This window comes from Corvus hawaiiensis, chromosome 3, assembly GCF_020740725.1.
Source record: "Corvus hawaiiensis isolate bCorHaw1 chromosome 3, bCorHaw1.pri.cur, whole genome shotgun sequence".
Classification (NCBI taxonomy): domain Eukaryota; kingdom Metazoa; phylum Chordata; class Aves; order Passeriformes; family Corvidae; genus Corvus; species Corvus hawaiiensis.
This window is the reverse complement of record NC_063215.1, coordinates 48,491,169-48,514,725: the sequence shown is the minus strand read 5'-3', so window position 1 is coordinate 48,514,725 and position 23,557 is coordinate 48,491,169. Positions and strand designations below refer to the sequence as shown.

Sequence of the window (23,557 nt, the reverse complement as noted above, 5' to 3'; positions counted from 1 at the left end):
CTACTCCCCCGTACTGCCCGCCCCCCCGCTCCCTAATGGCACATTCCACTCTCGGCGGGCAGGCGGCGAGCGCCCCGCAGCTGAGTCAACCGTTGGGACGTTCCACCGCAGGAACTCAGGGGGCGCGGCTTCCGGGCGCCGACTTCGAAACAGGAGGTGCGCCTCCGGTTCTGCCATGACCCAGTCGGTGGTGGTACAGGGTAAGGGGGTCGTGACGCCCAGACCTCCCGCCGCCCCCTCCCCGTGCCTGAGCCGTGTTTCTCCCCTTTGCAGTGGGACAGTGCGGGAACCAGGTGGGATGCCGCTTCTGGGACCTGGCGCTGCGGGAACACGCCGCCGTCAACCAGGTAACGGCGCCGCTGCCCCGCCGGCCCGGGCCGAGCCGCCCTTCGCTGCCTTCCGCGCTCGTCGCTGTGACTGCAGAGCGCTGCGCTTGTTTAGTTCAACTAAGGGTGCTTCACTGTGAGCACAACCACCCCCAGGTCCTTCTGCTGTTTAACTAATTAGGAAAACAAATCGTAAGGTTAACTGTTAAGAGACCTTGTTAAATCACAGGGTAGGCAGTCACCAGCCGTGTGAAGTTCAACGGGGATTGCCGGATCCTGCATCTGGGATGGGACAACCCTGGATGTATGGACAGACTGGGGAATGAGAGGCTGGAAAGCAGTGCTGTGGAAAGGGACCTGGGGCTCCTGGTCAATGGCAAGTTGAACATGAGTCAGCAGTGCCCTGGCAGCCAGGAGGGCCAACAATGTCCTGGGGGCATCAGGCACAGCATCGCCAGCCAGGCAAGGGAGGGGATTGTCCTGCTCTGCTCTGCACTGGGGCGGCATCACCTCCAGTGCTGGGGGCAGTTTTAGGTGCCACAATGTAAAAAAAAACGTTAAGCTATTAGAGAACGTCCAAAGAAGGGCCACGAGGATAGTGAAGGGTCTTGAGGTGAAACCATATGAGGAGCAGCTGTGGTCACTTGGTCTGTTCAGCCTGAAGAAGAGAAGATGAGGGTCTCATTGCAGTCTGCAACTTCCTCATGAGCGGAAGAGGAGGGGCAGACACTGATCTCTTTCCTGTGGTCACCAGTGACAGGACCCGAGGGAATGGCATGAAGTTGTGTCAGGGAACATTTAAGTTACATATTAGAAAAGGGTTCTTCGCTCAAAAGGTGGTTGGGCACTGGCGCAGACTCCCCAGCACCAAGCCTGTCAGAGCTCAGGAAGCATTTGGACAACACTCTCAGGCACATGGTGGGACTCTTGGGGTGTCCTTTGAAGGGCTAAGGGTTGGACTCTATGTTCCTTCTTGGTCCCTTCCAACTCGATATATTCTGTGATCCTGTGATCCCTAATTCTGGTCAGCTTTCTCCAGCATTTTCACCCCGAAAAGCTCAGGATGTGTCCCTACAGCCAGGCATTAGCAGGTTGGAGGTAGTTAGCAACATGGGAGGGCTGTTCAGTGCTGGTACTTTGCCACTGGCAGTAAAACAAAAGAGTACACCCCCAAAGCCCACCATTGTTTTCCACGTTAGCTCATGCCATGACTTGCTGTAAAGTTTTACTGATCAAAATAGCAACATAAGGAGGGCACAGGATTGTGCTGAGTACCCTGAACAAAACCACTTTTCTTGCTGTGACTATAAAGCACTTAAATTATTTAAATTTGACAGATCTCTTTACCTATATGTTGGGGTAAGTAATTTCCATGCTATCCTTTGGCAGGGAGTTCAAGAATCGTGTGCTGTCCTTTTCACAGAACTCCATGGGCATTGGTGTCACAGGCATGGAGCCCGTGATGAACTCAGAGTTGTATCAGTGATGAACTGAGTCAGCTAAAGAGCAGATCTTCAATTTAATAATTGCCTTGGGATCTTCAGTAAACAACTACAGTTGCTTAATCTTGTGCTGAAAAATTAATTTCCTAGTTACATTCTCTTCTCAGTTTTTAATAACAAGCTGATGTTTCAATGAAATGTTCTTTTTAGAGCTGACTAGAACTAGCTGGATTCAACAGAGATGTTCACTCGGTTTCAAGTGGTGAGGTTTGACAGGTGTCCTTCAGAGATCCCTTCCAACTTATATTATTCCATGGAAAATCACTGAGAATTTTTGACATTACGCATAATTTTGTGCTGTTTCCTTTTAGAAAGGAATTTATGATGAAGCCTTAAGCAGTTTCTTTAGGAACGTAGATACAAGGTAAGTTTTTATCAAGCGGCTCATGAGTTTAACCTGGTAGATCAGCACTTGTAGTATCTTCTTTTAATCTAAGTTACAGTTTTCTTTGTTTCGTGTCATTTAGCTTGTGCTAGTAAAAGATCTTGCTTTTTTGTATTCTCCTCAAAACCTTATCTTTGCATTTCCATTTTATTTATACATACTTCAGTGGTTAAATGCATTGAAAGTGTGTGTGTTTTCCTTTCCTTTTGTACCAAACGTGGACAGTCAGGATCTGATAGCTTTTGCCATTACAAATCACAATCAGATTGTGTGCCCTCTCAATACCAAACGAGCAGCATTTCTTGAAGAGTTATAAGAGGAATTGTATATAAGATAGAAAAAACTGACAGTTTTTAAATCTTATTTATCTGACTATTTTGTTACCCAGAGTAGTGTCTATAATTGTTTTTTGTAAGTTAACCAATTCATACCTTAAAACCATTCAGTCATCTCTTATCTATCCAGTTAAAAAAATCCTTGCAGTTTGCAAGAAGAAAATGTGTACTTGAAATAGCCTGTTGCTTTTTAATTGATAAAAAAACATTTGACCAGCCTCTATTTCCTTCCATTATATGAAAAGGTTGCAGTACAGCATGTGATTTTAACTAGAACAGCAATGAAATCCAAATTGCTTTTTCTCAAATTTTACCTCTTTGAAAGAACATTGCAAATGTATTGAGGTTTATTATTGTCATTCCTTGTGGGTATTTCCTTGAATATTTTTTTCTTTTTTTTTAAACCATAAAAAATGTCTGTTTCTGCCAAATGAAACCACCAAATTTGTAATTGATGTGTTGGCTGCAGTAGAAACATTTGTTTTCTCGCTGAGCAACCTGGTCTAGTGAAAGGTGTCCCTGCCCAAGGCAGAGGGGTTGGGACTGGATGATCTTTAAGGTTCCTTCCAACCCAAGCCATCCCATGGTTCTAGGAATGTGAGGATGTTTTTCAGCAATTGAATCCAAGTGATTGAAGGTATGGTCTGGCATAAAAGACCACAAAGGCAATAGTAAGAAAAAGAAATGTTGTTTAGGGGTTGGTTTTATTTCTTCTTTGAATTTTGTTAGTCCCTGAAGATAAATTCTCTAGGTGGATTTACTGGTGCTATAATGTACTCCTATAGGTGTTGTGTAGGCTAGAGGAATCACATGAATATTGGAGGCTGCTGTGAGCTGCTCACCTAATGAGAAGTGTCTGGAGACCATCTTTGAGTGAGAAGGTGGAAAATCCTTGTGGAATCCAGTGCAGCCCTGTACTCTCTTCCCCTTGTTCCTGATGGGACTCAGTAGGTTCAGAACACTGGTTGGTGCTGTAGTGAATTTTAGCCGGTGTTTTGTGAATATAATGGTGGTTGAATGTAGAATGGTCAAGGACATACTTTAAATTTAGGCTTGGCCAGCTCCCAGATTAGGTAAATAATGGAAAAGATCTGTCTTCCAGTACCCCTGCCTTTTTCCCCCGTGTTGATTATAGTTTGGCCAGACCATAGTATCTCATCCTTTGAGTGGGAAAAAATGTGATTGTGACATAATGTATAGTCTGCTATGTTGGCTCAGTACAACCAGTCCTGGGAAAGAAGGAAGATTTAGCGATGCCAACCCAGCAGGATTTCTGAGCTGGTTAATCATAATAAGCAGAATAAGTCAGTTACAGAGCTTTCACACCTCGAGCACAACCTCGAGTACTACCCCCACTGAAAAGCTCGTGGGGAGCTCTTTCCCATTGTATGATGTGGGTACACATATCACGTGCTGATAAAAGATAATCCTTTCCCGTTTTGGCAATGCTTGTAGAATTCCTACAAAGCTGAGGCTGTATCTGGGAGTAAACTTTTAATGCTTATCTTTTCAGTTTCCTGAAGTAATGTTTAGGATATTTCTGATTGAGATTGTGTTCTGTAGTTGTATTCCTTTTGGGAATTATGAAGTCTTAGCAGCATGTTCACAGTGTTTGTTTGTTTGCATTGTCATAGTTCTCCAAACACAAAATATAAAAGATAAAATTTTATTCCAGTATGTATTTTATGTTACAAATCTGATCTCAGATTTTTTCTGTAACTATTTTTTTTTCAGAAGTGGTGGTAATGGTCCTGATATTTACAAAGGAAAAATCTGCTCTTTAAAAGCACGAGTAAGGCAATCTATAAAGGTCACTCTTTTTACATTGAATATTTATGTCCAAATGTGTGGGAATTTTCATGAAGTCCTTAAAATTGCATACAGGTTTAAATACGGCTTTGAATAGTAAAATTTCTAATAATAACTTTTAGTAATGCAGTAATACAGTTTGCTGCCAGTCTTGTTGAGTAATTTAAATTGGAATGTTAATAAAATTATTGCAGATATTATTAACTAAGGATTGGGTTTCTTTGAGCCACTTTACATGATTAAGAAAAAAGGAAACTTGAAACATAAAAATGTTTTAATTTCTTTATTCCTAAGTAGTGGGGCAAAATGTTATAAAATTTTAACTAAATTTCACCATCTGAAATGCGGTCCTATTGAACAACTTCTAGCAAATCAGCTAAGAAGAATCTACTTGGTCTCCGAGTTAACAACTGGGGAGGGGGAAAAAGGCTTCTCTGGAGCAGAGTAGAAACAGAATTCCTTTTATATTGTAAATAATTTTATATTTCTTTGTGTGATTATTTCAAGGGTGGTTTGCTTACTGACTGAATTTTAATTCTTTCCATTCTCAAAGGCGCTGTTGATTGACATGGAGGAGGGTGTGGTAAATGAAATTCTTCAGGGACCATTGAGGGATGTGTTTGATAGCAAGCAGCTTATCACAGATGTTTCTGGTTCAGGAAACAACTGGTGAGAACCTCTTTAGAACTCACTTCTTAGCAGCTAATTAGATGGCATTTGAAAGGGGAAATGATAACCGTAGCTTTTTGTGTCGTTCTGCACCTGGAGAGCTGCAGCATTTTACCAGCAAACTTGGAGTCACTGTTGCCTGGAGGAGGGCTTTGAAAAGGCTCTTACAGAAGAATAATTCTGCTGATATATCATTTTGTCTTTTTTTCTCTCTCTCTTTTTTGATTTTCTTTACAAAAGAACATGCTTTTTATTTTTGTTTCTTTGGCATTCAGCTGCTTTCATTGCTTAGTCGAAGCCATAATCTAGTTTGAGACTGTGCAGCTACTGTGGAAATGAGATATACGAACAAATGCACTTCTGATTTCTAAGCACCACAGAGTCTGGCTTTGTGCATATAAACTACATTACCAAAAGAGAAATTCAAAAAAAGATTGATTAACATAATGAATTCCAAATTTTCACGGAGACCTTAATGTGCTCTAATAATATTCAGTGCACTACAGACTGGAAAGCAAATCACCAGCGAATGTACCAAAAGAGAGTGCAATATGGGGAATAAAACATTCTGTAACTTTACCATCTAGCAGACAAGTGTGTTGGAAATGAGCTGTTCGGGGGTTTTTTGTTACTGTAGCAACTGACTTGCATAGTACTCAAAAGATGATCTTTCACATCACTTATCACATAGGGATATCTTTATTGTTAAGGACTACATAGCTTCCATTTCATTACTACAATTAGATCATCCAGTATGGTAGTTTATTTCCTTTTCAGTACAGAATAATAAGTGCACACTCCAAAGCTGTGAACTTAGAGCTGTTTGCATCCTCAAAGTTAAAACCATGTCCTGACTGCATATGCTCATTTGTAGTCACAGCTTAGAAACTCACAGATGGGGTGTTGCACCCAGCTTTGGACTCTGAACTCTAAAATATCACATAGAAGGAGTTAAAATAAAAAATTGAAAGTTTGATTGTTGGGGAGTTTTTTAAAGTACTTTTCATGTCCTCAGGGCTGTAGGTCATAAGATCTATGGCTGTCAGTACCGGGAAAACATAGTGGAAAAGCTGAGGAAGACCGCTGAACATTGTGACTGTCTACAGTGTTTCTTTATAATTCATTCCATGGGAGGTGGTAAGTAATCTTTTTATGGAGAGTATGATGGCAGTAGCCACAGATGGAAAAAAAAAAAACTTGAAAAGAAAATCAGTATAATAATCTACATCATTCGGAATGCAGATTAAAATAATTAACATAGTCCAATTAACTGGACCTGTAATTATTTATCACTTGTTTTGTTAGAGCACTGAGGAACTCTAGTGTGCTATCTAGAACAAAAATGCAGCTAAAATTCTAAAGATGAGGCAATGAGTAGATCAAGACAGGTACCAAAGACAAACACGGAGGTATTACTGATCAGAAGAAGGGTCAGTGACCTCTGAACACTGACTACATTGTTATAATCAAGTTGGTTTTAATTGTGAGGAAGGAGTTTTCCAAAAGGCTTTAAAGGAGACTTCTAATGTTGCTTAACTTTAGAAAAACTTTGTTTTTCTGTTTTCCTTCTACATAATTCTATTGAATCCAATCTAGTTACTTTGTTAATAAGCCAAAAAGAAGAATCCTATACAGTGGCAATTTTGTCATTATTGCATGCCACTAAGCCTTCCTACCCCAGAAACCTACGTGAGACTAGCACGTATTATAACTGGTTATGATATGGTAAAAGACACAGAAGATAGCTCTAAATATGAAGCAAAAATTTTGTCAAGGGCCTTTTTTGTGGCCATTTGCTTAATTTCAGAGACCCTGCAGATGCTGCTTCTGTTATTGTGAAAACTGGTGTCTTGTTCATAGATTAAATTGTCTGCCACTGAGAATGTAGCTGAATGTTCAGAAAAAGATGACAGTTCAGTTCTCAGAGCTGCGTGCTTAGTGTTAATGAGGAAAAAGCCTCATTAACAGATGTTAACACTAAAGTGCTGGGGGGAAGGGGCAGTTCTGTTTTACTGAAGAATGAGAAAACTTCATAAAGAAACCCTAAAAGAAAAATATGTATTGTTGGGGCAGTTCAATGCTTTTAAGCAAATGTGTTTCATAATTCAAATAAAAGAATTGAAAAAAAGAAGTAGAAATACTAGGTCAGAAAAATGTTTGTTACATGATAGGACTTTATGGTTTGCAGAAATTTTTGAGAATGTATACTTCATCCTGACTGACATACTGTGGGAAATAATTTTATTACTTAATTATTTTCCTGTCTGGGAAAAACCTTTCTACCTTAATTACATTTGAATAGCCTCTACTGAAGCCACATGCTTCAGAAAATATTCATTAACATACATAATTGAAAAGTTGTATGTCTCCTACATGAGTCTTAGAGCCTAAGATAACATGGGGTCCTCTCTCATTTTGTCTTCATTCATAATTAGGGACAGGGTCTGGTCTTGGAACTTTTGTACTAAATTTGCTTGAGGAGGAATTCCCAGAAGTATATAGATTTGTTACTTCAGTTTATCCCTCTGGTGAAGATGATGTTATTACTTCTCCGTATAACAGTGTTCTGGCTATGAAGGAGCTTAATGAACATGCAGACTGCGTACTACCAATAGAGAATGAAGTAAGAAATAATATTCTATTTCTGTAATTTTTTTTTATTAGACAGTGGAAGTGTCTCTTCCTTTTCTGTACTGATTTGAGTACCAAGTCTCCAAATGCATAATTTAATTTTTTTAAGTAATAATTGAACTTCTAAGTCACTTGCAAGCTTTTGAAATGAACATGGGTATCACTGAAAAGTTGTTCTGCTCCTTCAAAGTAAGGAAAGTGACTTTTTTCATGTCCGTTTCAAGGTAAATGGTGAAAAGCTTCTACTTACTGAGACAGAGTGTCTTCTTTTAGCAATCAATCTGTGCATAGTATTAGGTTCCTGCAAGGGAAATGACTAGCCTCTCCAGATTCCAACAAACTTAACTGTGCTGATTAGTGATATGGGAATCATAGATATACCTGACCTTGCAAAATGCTAGATAGATTTGAATCTAGCTTCAGTGACTGGCTGTTTGCTTATGAAAAAAGCAAGAGAAAGTGAAATATAGTTAGAGACTATATTTTTTGTTTCACAGGTGTTATCTTCTAAAACTGCATTTTAAATTTTCATAAGGATTTTGAATAGTTGAATAAAATTCAAACTTTTGAGTCAAGCTGTGTACATATTTGTGATATGTAAGGCGCAGACTTTTAGAAACACTTCAGTCAACTGGAATTGCTCAAAAGTTGGACTTAGATGTAGCAAAGGCATAATCTTTGAACTAACAGTACAATGTCTGAGCTTTCAAGATTATTAGAAATGAAAAACTGGGGTGCTGAATTTAAAAGTTCTTTACTCAAGACTACTTCTGTGCTTTTTTTCCCCCTCTGTCAAAGTCTCTGTTTGAGATAGTTAATAAAATTCATCAGATGATCAATTCTGGGAAGTTGGGATCAACTGTGAAGCAAAACAGCTTGGTAACATCAAGTGCAGGCAGAGCAAAAACACTACAAGAGAAACCATTTGATGCGATGAATAACATCATAGCCAACTTGCTGCTGAACATGACAAGGTAAAGGTTACTCCTCTGTAACAAAGTAGGATTGTGGGAGGTGGTGTGTGCTGTAAGTATGCAGGCCTGCATGAACTTGAGTAATACTAATTGGTTTTCATTCAATATGAGTCTTCTCTTTTTAAGAATTGGTTACTAAATGCTAAAGTAGTTGGAAGTATTCAGATTGTAGTGGTGTTGCTTTAGCCATGATAGTCTTATAACTGAAGTAAGTTTATAGGTAGAAGGATACTGTCTTCCACTAGTGGTTAATGGAACCCACAGAGGTTTCCCCTTCTAGGCCAGTTGTATTATTTTATAAATATTGTCAGATAATTTTTGCTCCTAAACTGTCTATTGCTGCAAGAAATATACTTCTGGAGTATTGGCCTGTTTTTCTTTTAAACAGCTTGTCAGGAATGCTAAGTCACGTGTTTTATTATAGCCTGTTTAGTAAAAGTGGCAATAATTAACTGGTATTAACCAGCTGGTATTAATTGACCAGTATTAACTAGTATTAATCATTATTAATACTGAAAATCAGTACTAAAGACTACAATTGGGAAACAAGGAATCATTCTTGATAATTTACTGTTCTTTAATGAAAAGTATAAATAAATAAGACATAGCACTGTTACTGCCAGATGTGAAAGTTTTGTAATTATACTTGAACACGTGCTTGAATGGTGTGCTGTTTTACAGTTTTATTGTACAGAACAGCTGAAAAATATTTCATGGAAGTTTACCTTATAGAAGTGATTTACTTAGTTTGTAGCAGTTTCGTAACAGTTTGTTCATTTTTCAGCTCTGCTAGATTTGAAGGTTCCCTAAACATGGATCTTAATGAAATCAGCATGAATTTGGTTCCATTTCCTCGACTTCATTATTTGGTTTCAAGCTTGACTCCTCTGTATACACTAACAGATGTTAATGTTCCTTCTAGAAGGTAAGAAAAAATATTATTGGAGTTTCAGATTTAAAGCTTAATTTCTGATTCTTCCATAGTTTTCATTTAAAAATTCCATTCTGTAGCAAAACTAAGGGTGGAAGTTCTAAAACTTGTACATCTGCCACATTTTCAAGTTCATCCTGCTGATTTGTGGAACATCTGTCTTCCCTTTCCTCTGTAATGATTGAGCCAGTAAACTTGACATCCTTTTAATCTCTGCTGGAAGTGTTTCTGTTGGGAAAATGTAATACTTAGAACCCACACCACAAATTCTTTTGAATAACAGTTTGCACTTGACTGACAAAATACTCTAAAGACAAACAAGGAATTAACTAGACTCTTTGTGGACATAACAGCATCTTACTTCAGTCTGGAGATGCAGTGAGTGCAGTGAGCCTATTTAACATCTTATTGTAATGATAAGCTGACATGTCAAATTTTGTGAGATATTTATCGCTCTGACATGGCAGAAAAATAACCTGTTAAAATAGATTTTACTGGGTTTGGTGGATTATATTCAGTCAGCAAGAGGCCCAAATAGCAGCAGAGGCAGCTAAGGATTAGTGATGGAAGTATGCCCAGTGGAGAAGAGGGCAGGCCCACCCTTATTTTGCAATAGCAAGTTGTGACAGTCAGGTCTGTTGAAAATATACCTTGAAGAGACAGTACCGGGCTGGGGTGAAGGTAGCAGACTACAAGGAGATGGTCAGTCAAAGATGTTTCAGGATGAAGTGGGAACAGCAATATTTTTGTCTCCTGTATTATTTTTTTTGTAATAGGCAGATTGTGGCAGAGGTGATACAAAGAAAAAGAAATAGAGATTATAAATGTAGAGCATTTGGGACAAATGGAAAGAATAGCTTAGATGTTGTGGGTCCACAAAACACCATCTTTGGTATCCCATAGTACAGTAAAACTTGATTAAGGAAATGAAGAGAGAAAGAATATGATCTGAAGTGTCATCTTTTAAAGCAGTCATGTGTGATAAAATTAGAATAAGTAGACTAGACAAGTATGTACAGCCTGTCTTTTCCCAAATCATTAATCAAAATTAATACAGTTCTGTGACTCATTGATCCTTTTAAATAATGAAGTGTAACAGGCAAATAGTCAGTTCTGTAAGGATCAGCAGCACTTTGATACTCCTTGTCAGATCCTTCCCAGTGAGATTGGCCACTCAAATTGCCACATAACCAGAACCCCAAGTAGTTAAATCCTTTTACGTAATTTTAAGATGTTGTAACCATTGGCCCCAAATTGCCTTTATAAAGGCAACTTCTCTGACTCAGCAGTGGCTTGTAACTTGAGGGTGAGGAAAAAATTGATCCAGTATGTTTTTAAAAACTTCTAATGCCAACGTATGTACATATAAAGGTTTGAATCTTTCCTATCATTTATGGTCCTGGGTTAAATGTACTTTTATCCAGAATTTTATGAACTTTTAAACCCTGAAGATGGGCATTCTGAAGAACTTCTGTATCCTACTTCAGTAAGAGGAGATAACTCTTTTCTTTTCACCCAGGTTGGATCAGATGTTCTCAGATGCATTTAGCAGAGATCATCAACTAATTCAAGCAGATCCAAAGCACAGCCTCTACCTCGCCTGTGCACTTCTTGTTCGAGGAAATGTGCAGGTTTCAGACCTTCGCAGAAATATTGAAAGGTTTGTAATACCACACAGAGTAGTCATGGGATTTGTACTGAAACTGATGGCAGTTGTCCGGAGCATTCCAACTTTTCATTTGAGCAGTTTCAGTACCAAATCAGTTTACTCTGACCTCCTTTTCTTAATTTTAGAAGGGAAGAAAACATAATTAACTTATGTAATGAGTGAAAATAAGTCATATTATGCCTGGACTTCCAAATAAAGAGAGGTGCTACTCCTCTCTTTCTCCAAATTGCAAACGAAAGCAAAGTCCAGCCTTCCAGGGGTCTGTCAACAGCAAAGGATGTTGGAATCATAAGTTCTGTAGTAGAAGTTTGTTTTTGCTGAACAGAAGGCCCCTCTCTTTCATGGTTACTTTCATGGAGGTAGGAAATCATCCTTATTTTAACAATTTTGTGTTGTTAGCACCCATTTTCTACCTTTTACACTATTGAGCTACATAGATGTAACAGGAAAGGCAGGCAAAATGGAATTTATAGGCATACAAGGGTACATGGGGAAAATTTCTGAGAATGTAAAGTATTTTACTTATTTCAAAACTACAGGTAGACTGATTGTCCCCACCCAGTCTGCCCCTTTACTAAATCTCAGAGTGCTCACAGTCCCTTTTATAGAAACAGGTACTTGTAACTTCGCTTTTCAAATCCTGATATATTAAGTTAACAAAACAAAATTGATGTTTGCAATTTAAATTTAAAATAGAGACACAATGGTTTAGTCTGAATTCTAAAATATCTTATTTATAGTGATAGTTACAACTGTCCTCTTTATTCCTGGGTGCTTAAATGTTAACCTTTTTGGGCTGTTAGCTGAGAAAAGAAACTTAGCCCTTTGTGTTCTTTATATTCCTTAGATAACTAAATTTTTGTATCACAGGTTGAAGCCTTCTCTGCACTTTGTCTCCTGGAATCAAGAGGGCTGGAAAACTGGTTTGTGTTCAGTACCTCCTGTGGGCCATTCCCATTCCCTTCTGGCTTTAGCAAACAACACCTGTGTAAAACCAACTTTCATTGAACTCAAAGACAGATTTATGAAGCTCTACAAGAAGAAGGTGCAACTCTTATCATTAGTCCATTCGTAGTCACTAATCATTAGCATCTTGCATAATTGGAATGCAAATCGTAGTGTCACGAAGGGACTGCTTATAATTAACAGCCCAAGGGTTTTATTTGTGTCACCACTCAAGGAATCACTCCAACAGTTGCCGCTTAAAAAGCTTAAACCCCTTATTAATTTGTACCTATCTGGCAACATCACAGAATCGTAGAATGGTTTGGGTTAGAAGGAACCTTGATCATCTGGTTCCAACCCCTCTGCCTTAGACAGGGACACCTTCCACTAGACCTGGTGGCTCAAAGCCCCATCCAACCTGGCCTTCCAGGAATGGAGCATCCACAATTTCTCTGGGCAACCTGTTCCAGTGCACAGTAAAGAATTTCTTCCTAATATCTAATCTAAACCTTGGTGTCCACCAAGCTTTCTCCCACTTTCCTTCCTCAGTAGGACAGGAGAAAAATACAGTGAAAAACTTGTGGGTCAAGATAAAGACAGGAAGATCACCCACCAGTTATTGTCATGGGCTAAACAGACTTGGCTTAGGGAAAATTAATTTAATTTATTGCCAATAATAAATAGGCAATAGGAGTAGGATAGCAAGAAACAAAACAAAAACTGAAAATACCTTCACCTCCACTCTACTGCCTTCTTCCCAGCCTCAGAATTCCACTTCTGTTCCTTCTTTGCTGATCTTAGTGTCTGCAGGGCTGTTTCTGTCATGCTTTCCTAAATCTGCTCTCTCACAGCTGTTGTGCAGCATTTTTACCCCTTGATAAATAAGTTGTCACAGAGGCATTACCAGCATCACTAATGGGCTCGGCTGTGGCCAGTGGCAGGTCCGTATTGGAGCTGGTTGGGATGGTTCTGTTCAGCATGGGGGCAGCTCCTGTTATCTTCTCACAAAAGCCACCCCTGCAGCCCTGTGCTCCCCCTGCCACCAAAACCCTGCCATGTAAACCCAATATGCAGCTGGTCAGGTGTACCCGAGAAGACAATATGAAAAGATGGGTATTTAAGAAGTCAGTAATATCTACTGTGATTCACTAGGGGATTGTTACCAAAGTTGCCAAGTGTTTAAACAAGGGATGTCATGATAGAAGTCTCTAAGCCTCCTTTCGACAGTGCTTGCATTCCCCCCTTCAGTGCAGGCTAAATGGTACTGAGCCAAAGCAATTGAATACCAGGAAAAGGATAACACATTTTTTTTATTCTCTTAGGCTCACCTTCACCATTATCTGCAAATAGATGGGATGGAGCAAAGCTGTTTTTCAGAAGCTATATCCTCTTTGTCTGACCTAATAGAAGAGTATGATGAACTGGATGCTACAAAAGGTGGGCCTAGAATAGATCCTTCAAGACTGAAGATAGCTGTTTAGAGAAGGGAAAACTGATTGAAAAAAAAGAAAAGAAGAAAAAAGCACTTTCCCTAATCATCCAGCTACTTCAGTTAACCAGAATGACTTGTAGCATGTCTGGCTATTGTAATTCCAAAGTGGGACCAGGACAACAGCTTCCTTACCTCAAAAGTTGTCATTAAATGGTGATCCATGCCTGTAAGAAAGATTTGAAGGCACCTAATTGTGGCTGGTATCAGTAAGGACAGTAATCCTTCCTGTGGAGTAAATTCACACACCATAGGCTGTGAAGAAAAGGAGGAGAGGTTGTAGCAGCCAAAAATGTCATTCTTTTCTCAGACTTTCAGCTTATGGTAAACTAAAGGTAGGTCTTGCTTCAAAGAGGGATCACTGTTGCTAGATTTAGTTTTTAACAAGCAACTACGAAGAGAAGAAAAGCCCATGTAAGTCTTTTCAAAGATGAAAGCAAGTCTCTAATGAAACTGGTTTCTTACACTTTGCAACAGACATTTCAGAATGCTCTAAGCTATGTTCCTTGCTTCAGTATTTTTGCTTCTGTGTTGTACTTAGCTATATTAAAGCATTCTCAGTTTATACCAAAACTGGAAATAACAGAAAATTCCAAAAAATAAATTTTGTTTCAAGTATTATACTTGGAATATTAATTAATATTTTAATGATTCATATTAATGAATGCTGAGTTGCACTTGATAATGAGATAATACAGAATACCTCTGAGCAAAACATGCACTTATGATGAAGTTATAATGACCATTTGGAGAAAAACGCTTATAGCCTTGAAAGAATGCAAGTAAAATAGATGTTTTAATATTTATAATTATCAGGGTAAGCAGCTTTTTATATTGCAGTAAGAACTTCTACAAATTAGAATGTACAGCTCTTTCCAGTTGCTTGCCAGTGAACTGTTATAGATCAGAATGGATTGACACAATGATTACTTGAAATTTGAAGTCCTTCTAGCAGAGTTGGAGTGGATATGTAAGTAAGCACAATTTTGAATGTATAATATTCAATAAAGTATTGTGATAACATTTGTTGAGAGCATTTTTTAAGAAAATGTTTTAAAAATAGCAATTTTCTTAAAATCTTGCATCTATTATCTGCAGTTGCCCACTTTTTTGTTCCTTTACACATGCAGTGTTTATATGCACAACACTAGAGAAAGACCATCTGTTGCAAAAAGCAGTCTGGGTTTAAAGTTGATGACTTCTGTTTCAAAACAGCATTGATGTGTTTTACTAGTGCAGATGTATAGTGGAAAAGGTTAATTTAAGAATGAAGAATGATAGATGAAGTATTACAAGGGCAATTTTTTTCCCTAACAGGTTAGAGCATTTGTGGGCAAAAACTTGTTACAGTGGGGTATGAAGCTGTCTTGCTATGCCTTTCTTAAGTTCTTGTTTGGGCAGTGCTGGTGTTACATTATTGAGAAGGATGTATCTATCTCCCCATATAAAAAGAGTTACATTTAGAAAGCTGCCGTCTTGCATTTTCCAGGTGCCATTTAATGAATGAGTGAATATTCATGCATGTAGTTTCATTATAAACACTGCTGTGGCAGGGGGTTTTTCTGATTCTTCAGGGTGTGAATGTGCTGTTGCACTCCACATGTAATTGTCAGTGGTATAATTCATCATAGCAGTTTGAGTTGGGAAAATATATCTTCTGGAGCACTGCAAGTCCTCTGACACACACACGATGTTATCCACATCATCTTCCACCTGAAGAAGCCTTCGTTGGGACACTCAAACTGTACAGTGATCATTTTGGACTTATTAGGAACACAGCACCTCTTGTCCAAGCACGCTCCACAGAAAGTTAGTTTGTATCTTTGAGTAGTTGAGCATCCGGAAAAAACCAGCTTCTCTGCTGTTGGAAGCTGGAAAGTTGGTTGACATGTTTTTCCCTTTGGAATCTTTAAAACAAAGACAACCCTGAACATTAAAAGCAGATCATGTAAGAAACAGTTGCAACATTTACATAGAAATATCTTGAAAGCTACTCAATCTGAAAGCTGCCTGATTTTTCCTTTGTCAGTCAATAAAGAGAAAATATTTTCAGAGTGACTGCGCATCAGGACAGCATTAGCAGCACTTATATCTCAGGACATTACATTCTTTTGTTTGAAATTGCACATCTGTAGTTTGCTATTGAAACGTGAAGATTGGTGGTAGAAAACATAGAAGAGTTATTTTAAAACCCGTAAAAAAGGAAGAAGTAAATGTCATATTAGTACTTGCCAGTACATCCATTTTTCCATTAGTTCCAATATTTTAATTTTCTATGAGGAATTAATTTTATGCTAGAAAATACCTTTATTTTCTTCAGCATATTGGTCAGACAAGGCTGGATGAAGCATAATCTCTTTTCTTTTTTCATTTCACATTTTCTGTTGTCGTTGGTCACTCTGCTGGATATGCCTATGCCACAGGTCCTGGAACAGGGTGTCCAGGGAGTTGCCTGTATGAGGCACTTTTTCTTCAAAACTAGCGGTAAGCTTCTGTAAGCTAAGACAGCAATATTTTATTTAGGCAGCCCCAAAAGGATGAATTGAAAATGCAAGAATAAGAATTTGATTTCTGTTCATGAAGGTACTTCTGTAGGTAAACCTAAAAATGCGACATAAGTAACATTTATACAAAATTCAGCTGAGCTGCAGTTAAACTTTGCTGACACTGGATACTCAAATCCTAGCAAGGACTATGAAAGTGCATGTATTTTATGACCTTTTAGTTTCATGTGATGGAAGTGTTGTGTGAAGAGAGTTAATTGTGGAATTTTTATGAAATGTCCAGATGTTTATTTTTTTTAGGCCAAGCATAGCTTGTAAAGGCTGCTGAAGACATTAATATTTGTGTCTTTGTAGATATTTAAGACTTCAGGTTTTGTATTGAGGAATAAAATTCTCCAGTCACTTTTAGATACCGCTAAAAAGCCTGAGGGCTGGATTAGGTGAAGTGTACTTTAAAAAAGAAACAGAATTGCAGTGGAAAAGTTCTGCAAGAAAACTATGTGGAATCTGTGCATTTAGGTAGGAGCACAGGCAGAATTACCTGGAATTACCAGAACTGCTGTCTACTTTCCAGAATACTTGGAAAGTAGACAGCAATTTAAAGATGTCATTGAAGCAAGCAGTTTAAAAGCCTGTCACAGATCTGCAACAAATAAAATGAAGTTAAATGGTTGTTTATACTTGGTACATTTTTTAAAGTATGACCTAGTTACATCCCTGTCTATCTGAATTAGGTAAATGAAATTGAAATGGAAAATCAGAAGACAAAGCAAGAAGAGTAAAATGAAACTTAGCACTTATTATCCACTCTAGCAGAAAAAGGGCTTTTCAAAATACCTATTAGCCCATTGAGCCATGCATGGAATTCATGGACAAGTTGACAAGGTACTTCTGCTGGACTGGGAAATGGGAGGGGGAAGACTTTACTTTGAAAAAAAATTTCAAGGTGTTTTTCTTCAGAAGATTCCCAAAGAACAGCATCCTACAGCACATACAGCCACCACAGGGACAGGGTGTTGAGTCCCTGAACTGAGCCCAATAGAAAGCATGCTTTGCCAGCTGGGTGTCTGCTGTCAAGGTTATGCTGTGCAGCTGATCCAAATTCCAGAATAAATGATGTCATGTTGCAGTCAGTGAAGGAGTTACTGAAGGTTGGACTTTACTTTTGGATCTGCTGAAGGGACTACAAAGTAAATGGCTTAATGCTGTTCTCCAGATATCTGAAATACATTAACTGAGTTTGTGGTGAGATGTATTTCAGAGGCTCAAATGGTTTGGTTGCCATTGTTTTCAATGCATTATGGTCTCTCTTCAATCAGATTGGCATTGTTCTCTAGAAATTAAATCTCTCTTCACTTGAAGTCAGTTGCCTTACTGAGTGTGTGTTTATACAACAGTATTAGGTGTATTTCTGTTAAAAGGCTTTGATACTAGGTACAGGTATTGTATCATAATTTTGAAGTAAAGATGAGCTGCTTTTTTTAATTTTGGCTTAGTTGCATAACCACTGCTTATGTGTGAGAAGTTGTCCAAACTGGACTTCAGATTTTGTAAGCAGGTCTGTTATCTGCAGATTGATTGACTTACGTGCATCTACTCAGCAGCCTTTGATGAAGGTTTTCTGATAAGCTTTGTAATTCTTTTGGTTTTTTGATCCATTATGGTGATTCAGGCTGCCACCAAATAAATGGCTCTGCTTTCTGGTACCTGCATTAGCTGTAACGAAGGGGACCTTCACCGTGGAAAATTGGAAGTGCACAGGGAAGGAGATGGCACAAGCGTAGCAGCTGTGGCCAGGGAAGGCCTGGCATAGCTGCTTCTGGCAATGGTGCTTCCTTAGAGTGAAAAACAGAACTAGTGTTAGCATCAAAGCAAGAATGGAGTTAAAGGGAATATCAACTGACCCTGCCAGAATTGCATGGACAAGCTTATGAATGCTTCTGATCAGACTGAATAAAGAAACCGTGGGGGAGTATTGGTCTTGCAGTGACCTAAAATTTGTGAATGTGGGAAAGCCACTAAGGCAATTTTTATAACTTTCTGCTTTCTATTGAAAGAAGAGACCTGCATCGTGTTAATGTATGTATGTGAAAACCAAGACTCCCTAACACCACAAAGCAGGAAAAAGTGGGACAGTTTCCAGGCTGCAAAATGGCTGTCCACCAGCATCCCTAATTGGGCTGATCTGATGAGTAGTAAACCTCTGCAGAAAGATGCTTTGGCCAATTCCCTGGTGACAGAAGCCAAAAGCCTTTTTGCTTTTCACATTCATTAGGTTTAGAGAAATGAGTCTGTGACCTGAGAGTAAGAGGGGTAAGTGGGACACAACAGTCACCCTGGCAAAGGCCTTGAGCAAGAATTGGGCAAGTGCCAGTGCACTGCCTGCCTGGCTGCTGGAGCCAGGGACTCTAAATGCAGAAAGGCTCATGTACAGAAAAGTTTACCAATGTAGCCAGGCTCACCTGACATCAGTCTGTAGTTGGTTGATTGAAGTTGCTTGTGCTGTCCGAGGCTGCAAATGGATTGTCCAGGCTTCTTTCTGCCTGTGACCCTGGCACAGGGACTTCCTGCTAATCTTGGTGTGAACACAGGGGTACATCCAATTGTGCCACTGACACACAGGCACTTATAAAGTGGGTTGGGCTGAAAGGTCTGCCCGTTGGCATAATAAACTCCATTGAGCTCACATCCTACAGCTACCAGATCTGAAAATTGTGAACAACAGTTACTAACACAGGAGGAGCACATGGGTCTTGCTAAGGTGAGTGCTGAAATGTGGTCAATCTTTATGGCATTCACAGCTTTTTAAATCAGACATTGACATGTCTGCCAACAGGCTTGTGCACAATGAACTGGTCTCATTAATGCAGATAAGATTAAATACAGTCCTAGTCCTACTCTCAGATTCTCTGACTGAGCAGTTGGAGGACTAAATTAGGATAAATTCCTTAGCACAGGGCTGTGCAGCACCTGCAAGTGGAGTTTTCCTCCAATACTATTCACCTGCTGGTCCCCACCCTCTTGGATTTCAAGAAGGGAATGTGAAAGAACAACTTACATGCACACACGCCTGTTTCATACCTAGGCTTGTCTTCTGAGTAGTCACAGTAGAGCCCTTTGTGGGGATCACAGACATCTGCTTCGTTGCAGGGCTCTCCTGCCTGCTTGGCACAGACCTTACAGCAGCCACAGCCATCCTTCACCAGGCTCACCCCAGGGGTGCAGGCCGGCACCGGCGGGCATCGGCATGGCCAGTGGCAAACTTCCTTGCGCTGGACTTCACCAGTTTCTGAAGGTTTATCTCCAGGCTGCTCTTGTGGGCTGTGGAAAAACTTACACACAGTGGGCTATTTTGAGCACTGAATGCATTATGTGTAGCTGGAATAGCATAAAATGAAGTCGAGATGGAAAAAACACCAAGTTGCATGAAGATACATAACATTTCTCATCTCACAAGACCAAAAAGTGAGAGAGGATGTGAGGTTTAGGTAGAAGGCAGAGGACCATTTGCATCAGTCAGTATCATACACTGAGATGTTCCACCAGTGAGCCTGGCCTCCTGCTGGAACAAAACACAATTCACTGGTCTTTCCTTTGCCTTCTACAGAACAAAACTGAACAGAATTTTTTTTTAAAAAGTGTTTTAAAGTAAATGGTGGTTTTATTGTAAATGTTCCTTCCTACAAACCATCTATTAAATTAATTAGCTTTTGATTTCTCACATTGTTTTATAGCCAGCCACAGTCCTGTGTGCCAGTTCTGATGGGAAGACCCTTTTAAAATAGGGAAGCTCTTTTGAATGTTTCTTTTGCTCCAAAATTTGAGTAGATGCTTGGGAAGGAGCATTATAATATTTACAAATGCTCTTGTGCTACATGCAAAAAATTAATCCTAATAAGGGAGGCTAGTAGTTGTACTGAGTTTAATAGGTCACTTTCTAAGAGTGCCTCTATTTGCATGACTAAGCTTTCATTGAATCCAGGGCTTACGGAGCAAAGACACATCTCATTAAAGAGATTTGTATCAGCAGTAGGAAGTCAAGATCTAGCCAGAATTTACTGGTTTACACATTCTGTCTCAGAATTCATGTCTTTTTTTTTTTTTTTGTCTTTTTTTTTTTTTTAAGTAAAGGAAGACCAAACTAATTCTTGATGGGTTTATTTTTCTGAAGCATGGTGTGAAAGGATCTATTTGAGATAGCTATAGTCTATCTGCATTTTTTAAGAACTACATCTAAAACTTAGTTTAGATCTTAGCATTAAATCTTTTCTTGCTGCTGATTTCAGCAGAAATGCAGATCATGGTATAGTTATTCCCCATGGATGACTGGTTCCATAGTTAAGTGGGGGCATGCATAGCACTTGGCCATTAGATAACATAAGGCCTGGGAGCCACTCTCGTCACACAGCTCTAACTGCCTGAAGAGCAAAAGAAGACCCAGCCCCTCATCAGGTGCTGGTATCACCATCAGGCTTGCAGAAAAAAAGCCCAAAACATATATCCTATATTTTTTCTGTGCATATGAAGCCCAGCCTATCAGTTTCTCTCTGTTCCTCCAAACTGCAAGGCTCTACTGGTGTAGAAATCACCTCCAGCAGAGATGCTGAGGGAGAGCTGAGAAAGGGGTCATTCAGCTGGGGTTTCTTGCGGCTCAACTTTCAAACTGGAAGTATCTGCAGAATTCAGCATTTCATATGTCATAGCCCAGGAAAGCTCTTGCAGCATAATTGAGCTGGCTTAATTGCGTGCAGTAGTAAATGACCTTTTAAAAGGCTTTTTTCTACCACTAATTTCCATTTTTCATGGTCATTTACAACTATACTTACGATATCTTAATCTGCAGCTACTAATAAAGCTCTAAAGTAGTAGCTTTCAAGTTCCTTTGGCTGAATGATTTTTAAGCTAGATATTAATTTACATAAGCAATTCATATAGTAAATGGATGTTAAACAACGTCATGTGGTATTCCATGCAGTATGAAGAAGATAGTTTCATAAATGTGTCATTTGTTAAAGGATTTCTTCTAATCCTTTTTGCCTAAATGCAGCAATAATACAGAAACAACTAACTCAAGTATACTTTTTTGAGGCAGCTAAGCCTGAAAACCGTATACCTATAAACCGTAATGTTAATTGGATGAATGTGTGCATTGGAATATAAAGGTTCTTAAAGGATTGTTCTGAAAACAAGACATGCAGGTGTTCCTACACATTTAGCAGTGTTTAAGACAATATGGTTGCTTTAGGAAACATTTCCTTGCTGCCTTTCTCTTTAGAAGCAGAGTGTTATCATTATTATTATTAGCAGCATCATCATCAGGAATTTGGCCATATGCCAGCAATATGAAGTTATGTGACTTGAATCAGGTATCATGTTTCAAGATGGGTATGCATAGCAGGAAGTAATCTTATGCACTTCAACCAATATGTTTAATTTGTATTACAAATTGGAACATGCTTTAAACCTACAGACTTCTACTTAGGGGAGTTTTCTCTCCTTTTTTTAGAGAAAGATGTCAGCTGTAAGGTGTGAGACTACAAAGTTCTTGCAAAGTAAGAAAAACAATTAGGCAAATATCTGATAGTTTTAACTGTGGAATTACTGAGAACTTTGGTTCACATGAAAAATCTTCACATATCTATTAGGTTTCAATGAAAATGTAAAGTTTGCTTGTACAGTTTACAGGTCAAATATTTTTCTAATTTGTGCTTCCTCAAGTTTCTATACCAAATGTATTCACATCACACAAGCCCCTTGCATACTTTTCCTGATCCTATGGGCAGATCAGAAAATGAGACCATTGTGTAAGGACCCTTCATGTGTTTGTTTTCCTATGTTTTAAAGGTTGAACAAGGTCGGTGTGGTATAAATAAGCAAATAGCAAAAGTAGGCAATGTATTATCATTAATGTTCGGTTATCTTAGTCTGGCTTTAAATATGCAGAAAGTCAGCGGAGGGAAACAGCCGTTTGAAAGTTCTGTTGACATTCATCTTGATTGTAAAGGAAAAATACACTGTGTGCACATAAAGTGGATTTTCAAAAATAAGTAAATAAATAATGAAATTGGCCTTTGACACAAATCCGTTTAGAAAAAGCTATCACTTAAAATTTTCTCAAAAGAGACAAGGTATAACGCAGCCCAGGTGCCTTTCTCATTTGTAAAACTAGCCTGAAGTCGGACTGCTGTGTGTATCCATACGTATTTGCAAACACATGTATACATATATATATGGAATATGAGCACAGATGTTTACTTTCTTACTGCATCAGATAGTCATCTGTGCTTATCTTAAAAAAAGAGGAAAAAAGCAACGTCAGTGGCAATTTAAGCTTCCCTAACACTTTTTTCTTCCCACCAAGTCATATTAGTGTACAAAGAGAAAAAAATTACCAAAACGTGACTGATGCAGTAAATAAGCTGCAAATGAAATTTACTCAGGAGTAGGGAATGGCTCCTTATTCTTTATGAGGAATTTACTTCTCTGAAATTTAATTCGTCATTAAGCAAATAAAAACTTTTAACTGGGACAAGGTGAGGAAGGGAGAAATCTTTTTCTTCTTTTTAATGAACTTACCTGTTGAGTACAAGGGATGATGAAGATGGTGGGAACAAGGAGCCACCGCATGTTCCTGCACATTCAGAAGTGAAACTGGGAGATAGGGAACAGGCTGAGCTGTGTCAGAGGAAGCACTGAACACAAAGCTCTCCTCTGTCTCCCTTGCCAACCCTACTTTCCCAGCACATGCACGAACACATACACGCATTCACACTTGAAATTCTCCACTTCATACAGAACCAGCTTCACACTGAAATTTCCAACTGGTCTTCTTTTCTCTGCCCACTGCTAGAATACAGATTTTCACACCCTGCTTGATCCCATCCAGCTGATTCAGCCAGACTTAATTGAGGTCGGGTAGGGTGACATCTGATTCTTAAAATCCTGGTGCTGGAAATGCAGTGTTATTTTTAACTTATCTTTAAATCTATATTGCAGGAGTTTCTGAAATCTGAAGGGCAGAGCCCCAAATACATGTATTTTTTGAGATGGAAAAAGCAGAGTTCTTCAAAATTTCTAATGTATTGTGCCTAGCAAATCATTGCATAAAAATTCACAGTCAGTACATGCTCTCTAAAGAGGGAAGTAGATGCTATAAAGTGCTGTAGTGCTGCTACATATTCTGCACTGCGTCTTTCCGTGGAATCTTAATGGGAAGCCCAAACTATAATGTACTTTTCCCTGAAGTATGCACCTTGTCTTATTGCTGTGTTGCCCCACTTAAGCACAAGATTGTTCAAATCTCCAAATTCCCTTCCCCTTATCACCTACTATCAAGGTGATGTGTTTGATTTTTAGGCTAACAAGTGAGGGTCTCCAGGGTAAGATAA

The 23,557-nt window shown here is 38.9% G+C and overlaps 2 protein-coding genes across 10 annotated transcripts; one reads left to right on the top strand and one right to left on the bottom strand.

Annotated features, from left to right (window-relative positions):
- The first annotated feature begins 92 nt into the window (after nt 1-92).
- Nucleotides 93-14,688, top strand: TUBE1 (tubulin epsilon 1). Of its 9 annotated transcripts, none has more exons than XM_048299346.1 (12): nt 93-156; nt 274-347; nt 2,140-2,192; nt 3,334-4,340; nt 4,911-5,026; nt 6,042-6,163; nt 7,462-7,649; nt 8,456-8,631; nt 9,416-9,556; nt 11,082-11,222; nt 12,102-12,276; nt 13,499-14,688. In XM_048299346.1, the coding sequence occupies exons 4-12, from the start codon at nt 4,074-4,076 to the stop codon at nt 13,655-13,657; spliced, it is 1,485 nt and encodes a 494-aa protein (XP_048155303.1). In that variant the 5' UTR covers nt 93-156; nt 274-347; nt 2,140-2,192; nt 3,334-4,073; the 3' UTR covers nt 13,658-14,688. The 9 variants fall into 9 exon arrangements, with proteins under 9 accessions (XP_048155303.1, XP_048155309.1, XP_048155306.1 ...); XM_048299352.1 differs by having other exon boundaries at nt 99-156; nt 4,283-4,340; XM_048299349.1 differs by having other exon boundaries at nt 126-200; nt 4,286-4,340.
- Nucleotides 14,689-14,736: 48 nt separating this feature from the next.
- Nucleotides 14,737-22,796, bottom strand: CCN6 (cellular communication network factor 6). Its single transcript, XM_048295997.1, has 6 exons — nt 22,746-22,796; nt 22,433-22,458; nt 19,228-19,490; nt 18,632-18,874; nt 15,971-16,164; nt 14,737-15,572 (listed from the first exon to the last, which is right to left on the bottom strand). Exons 1-6 carry the CDS (start codon nt 22,794-22,796, stop codon nt 15,291-15,293), a joined length of 1,059 nt encoding a protein of 352 aa, XP_048151954.1. The 3' UTR covers nt 14,737-15,290.
- Between the last annotated feature and the right edge of the window lie 761 nt (nt 22,797-23,557).

What these genes read in the sequence shown, in the direction of transcription:
- TUBE1 (XM_048299346.1), top strand. Translation starts at nt 4,074, where the DNA reads ATGTTTAGGATATTTCTGATTGAGATTGTGTTCTGTAGTTGTATTCCT. An exon ending in TCTGGTTCAGGAAACAACTG is followed by an intron (nt 5,027 to 6,041) that starts GTGAGAACCTCT and finishes TCATGTCCTCAG; the next exon opens with GGCTGTAGGTCATAAGATCT. An exon ending in TTGCTGCTGAACATGACAAG is followed by an intron (nt 8,632 to 9,415) that starts GTAAAGGTTACT and finishes TTCATTTTTCAG; the next exon opens with CTCTGCTAGATTTGAAGGTT.
- CCN6 (XM_048295997.1), bottom strand. Translation starts at nt 22,796, where the DNA reads ATGCGGTGGCTCCTTGTTCCCACCATCTTCATCATCCCTTGTACTCAA. An exon ending in TCATCCCTTGTACTCAACAG is followed by an intron (nt 22,459 to 22,745) that starts GTAAGTTCATTA and finishes TCTTTTTTTAAG; the next exon opens with ATAAGCACAGATGACTATCT. An exon ending in ACAGATGACTATCTGATGCA is followed by an intron (nt 19,491 to 22,432) that starts GTAAGAAAGTAA and finishes GTTTTTCCACAG; the next exon opens with CCCACAAGAGCAGCCTGGAG.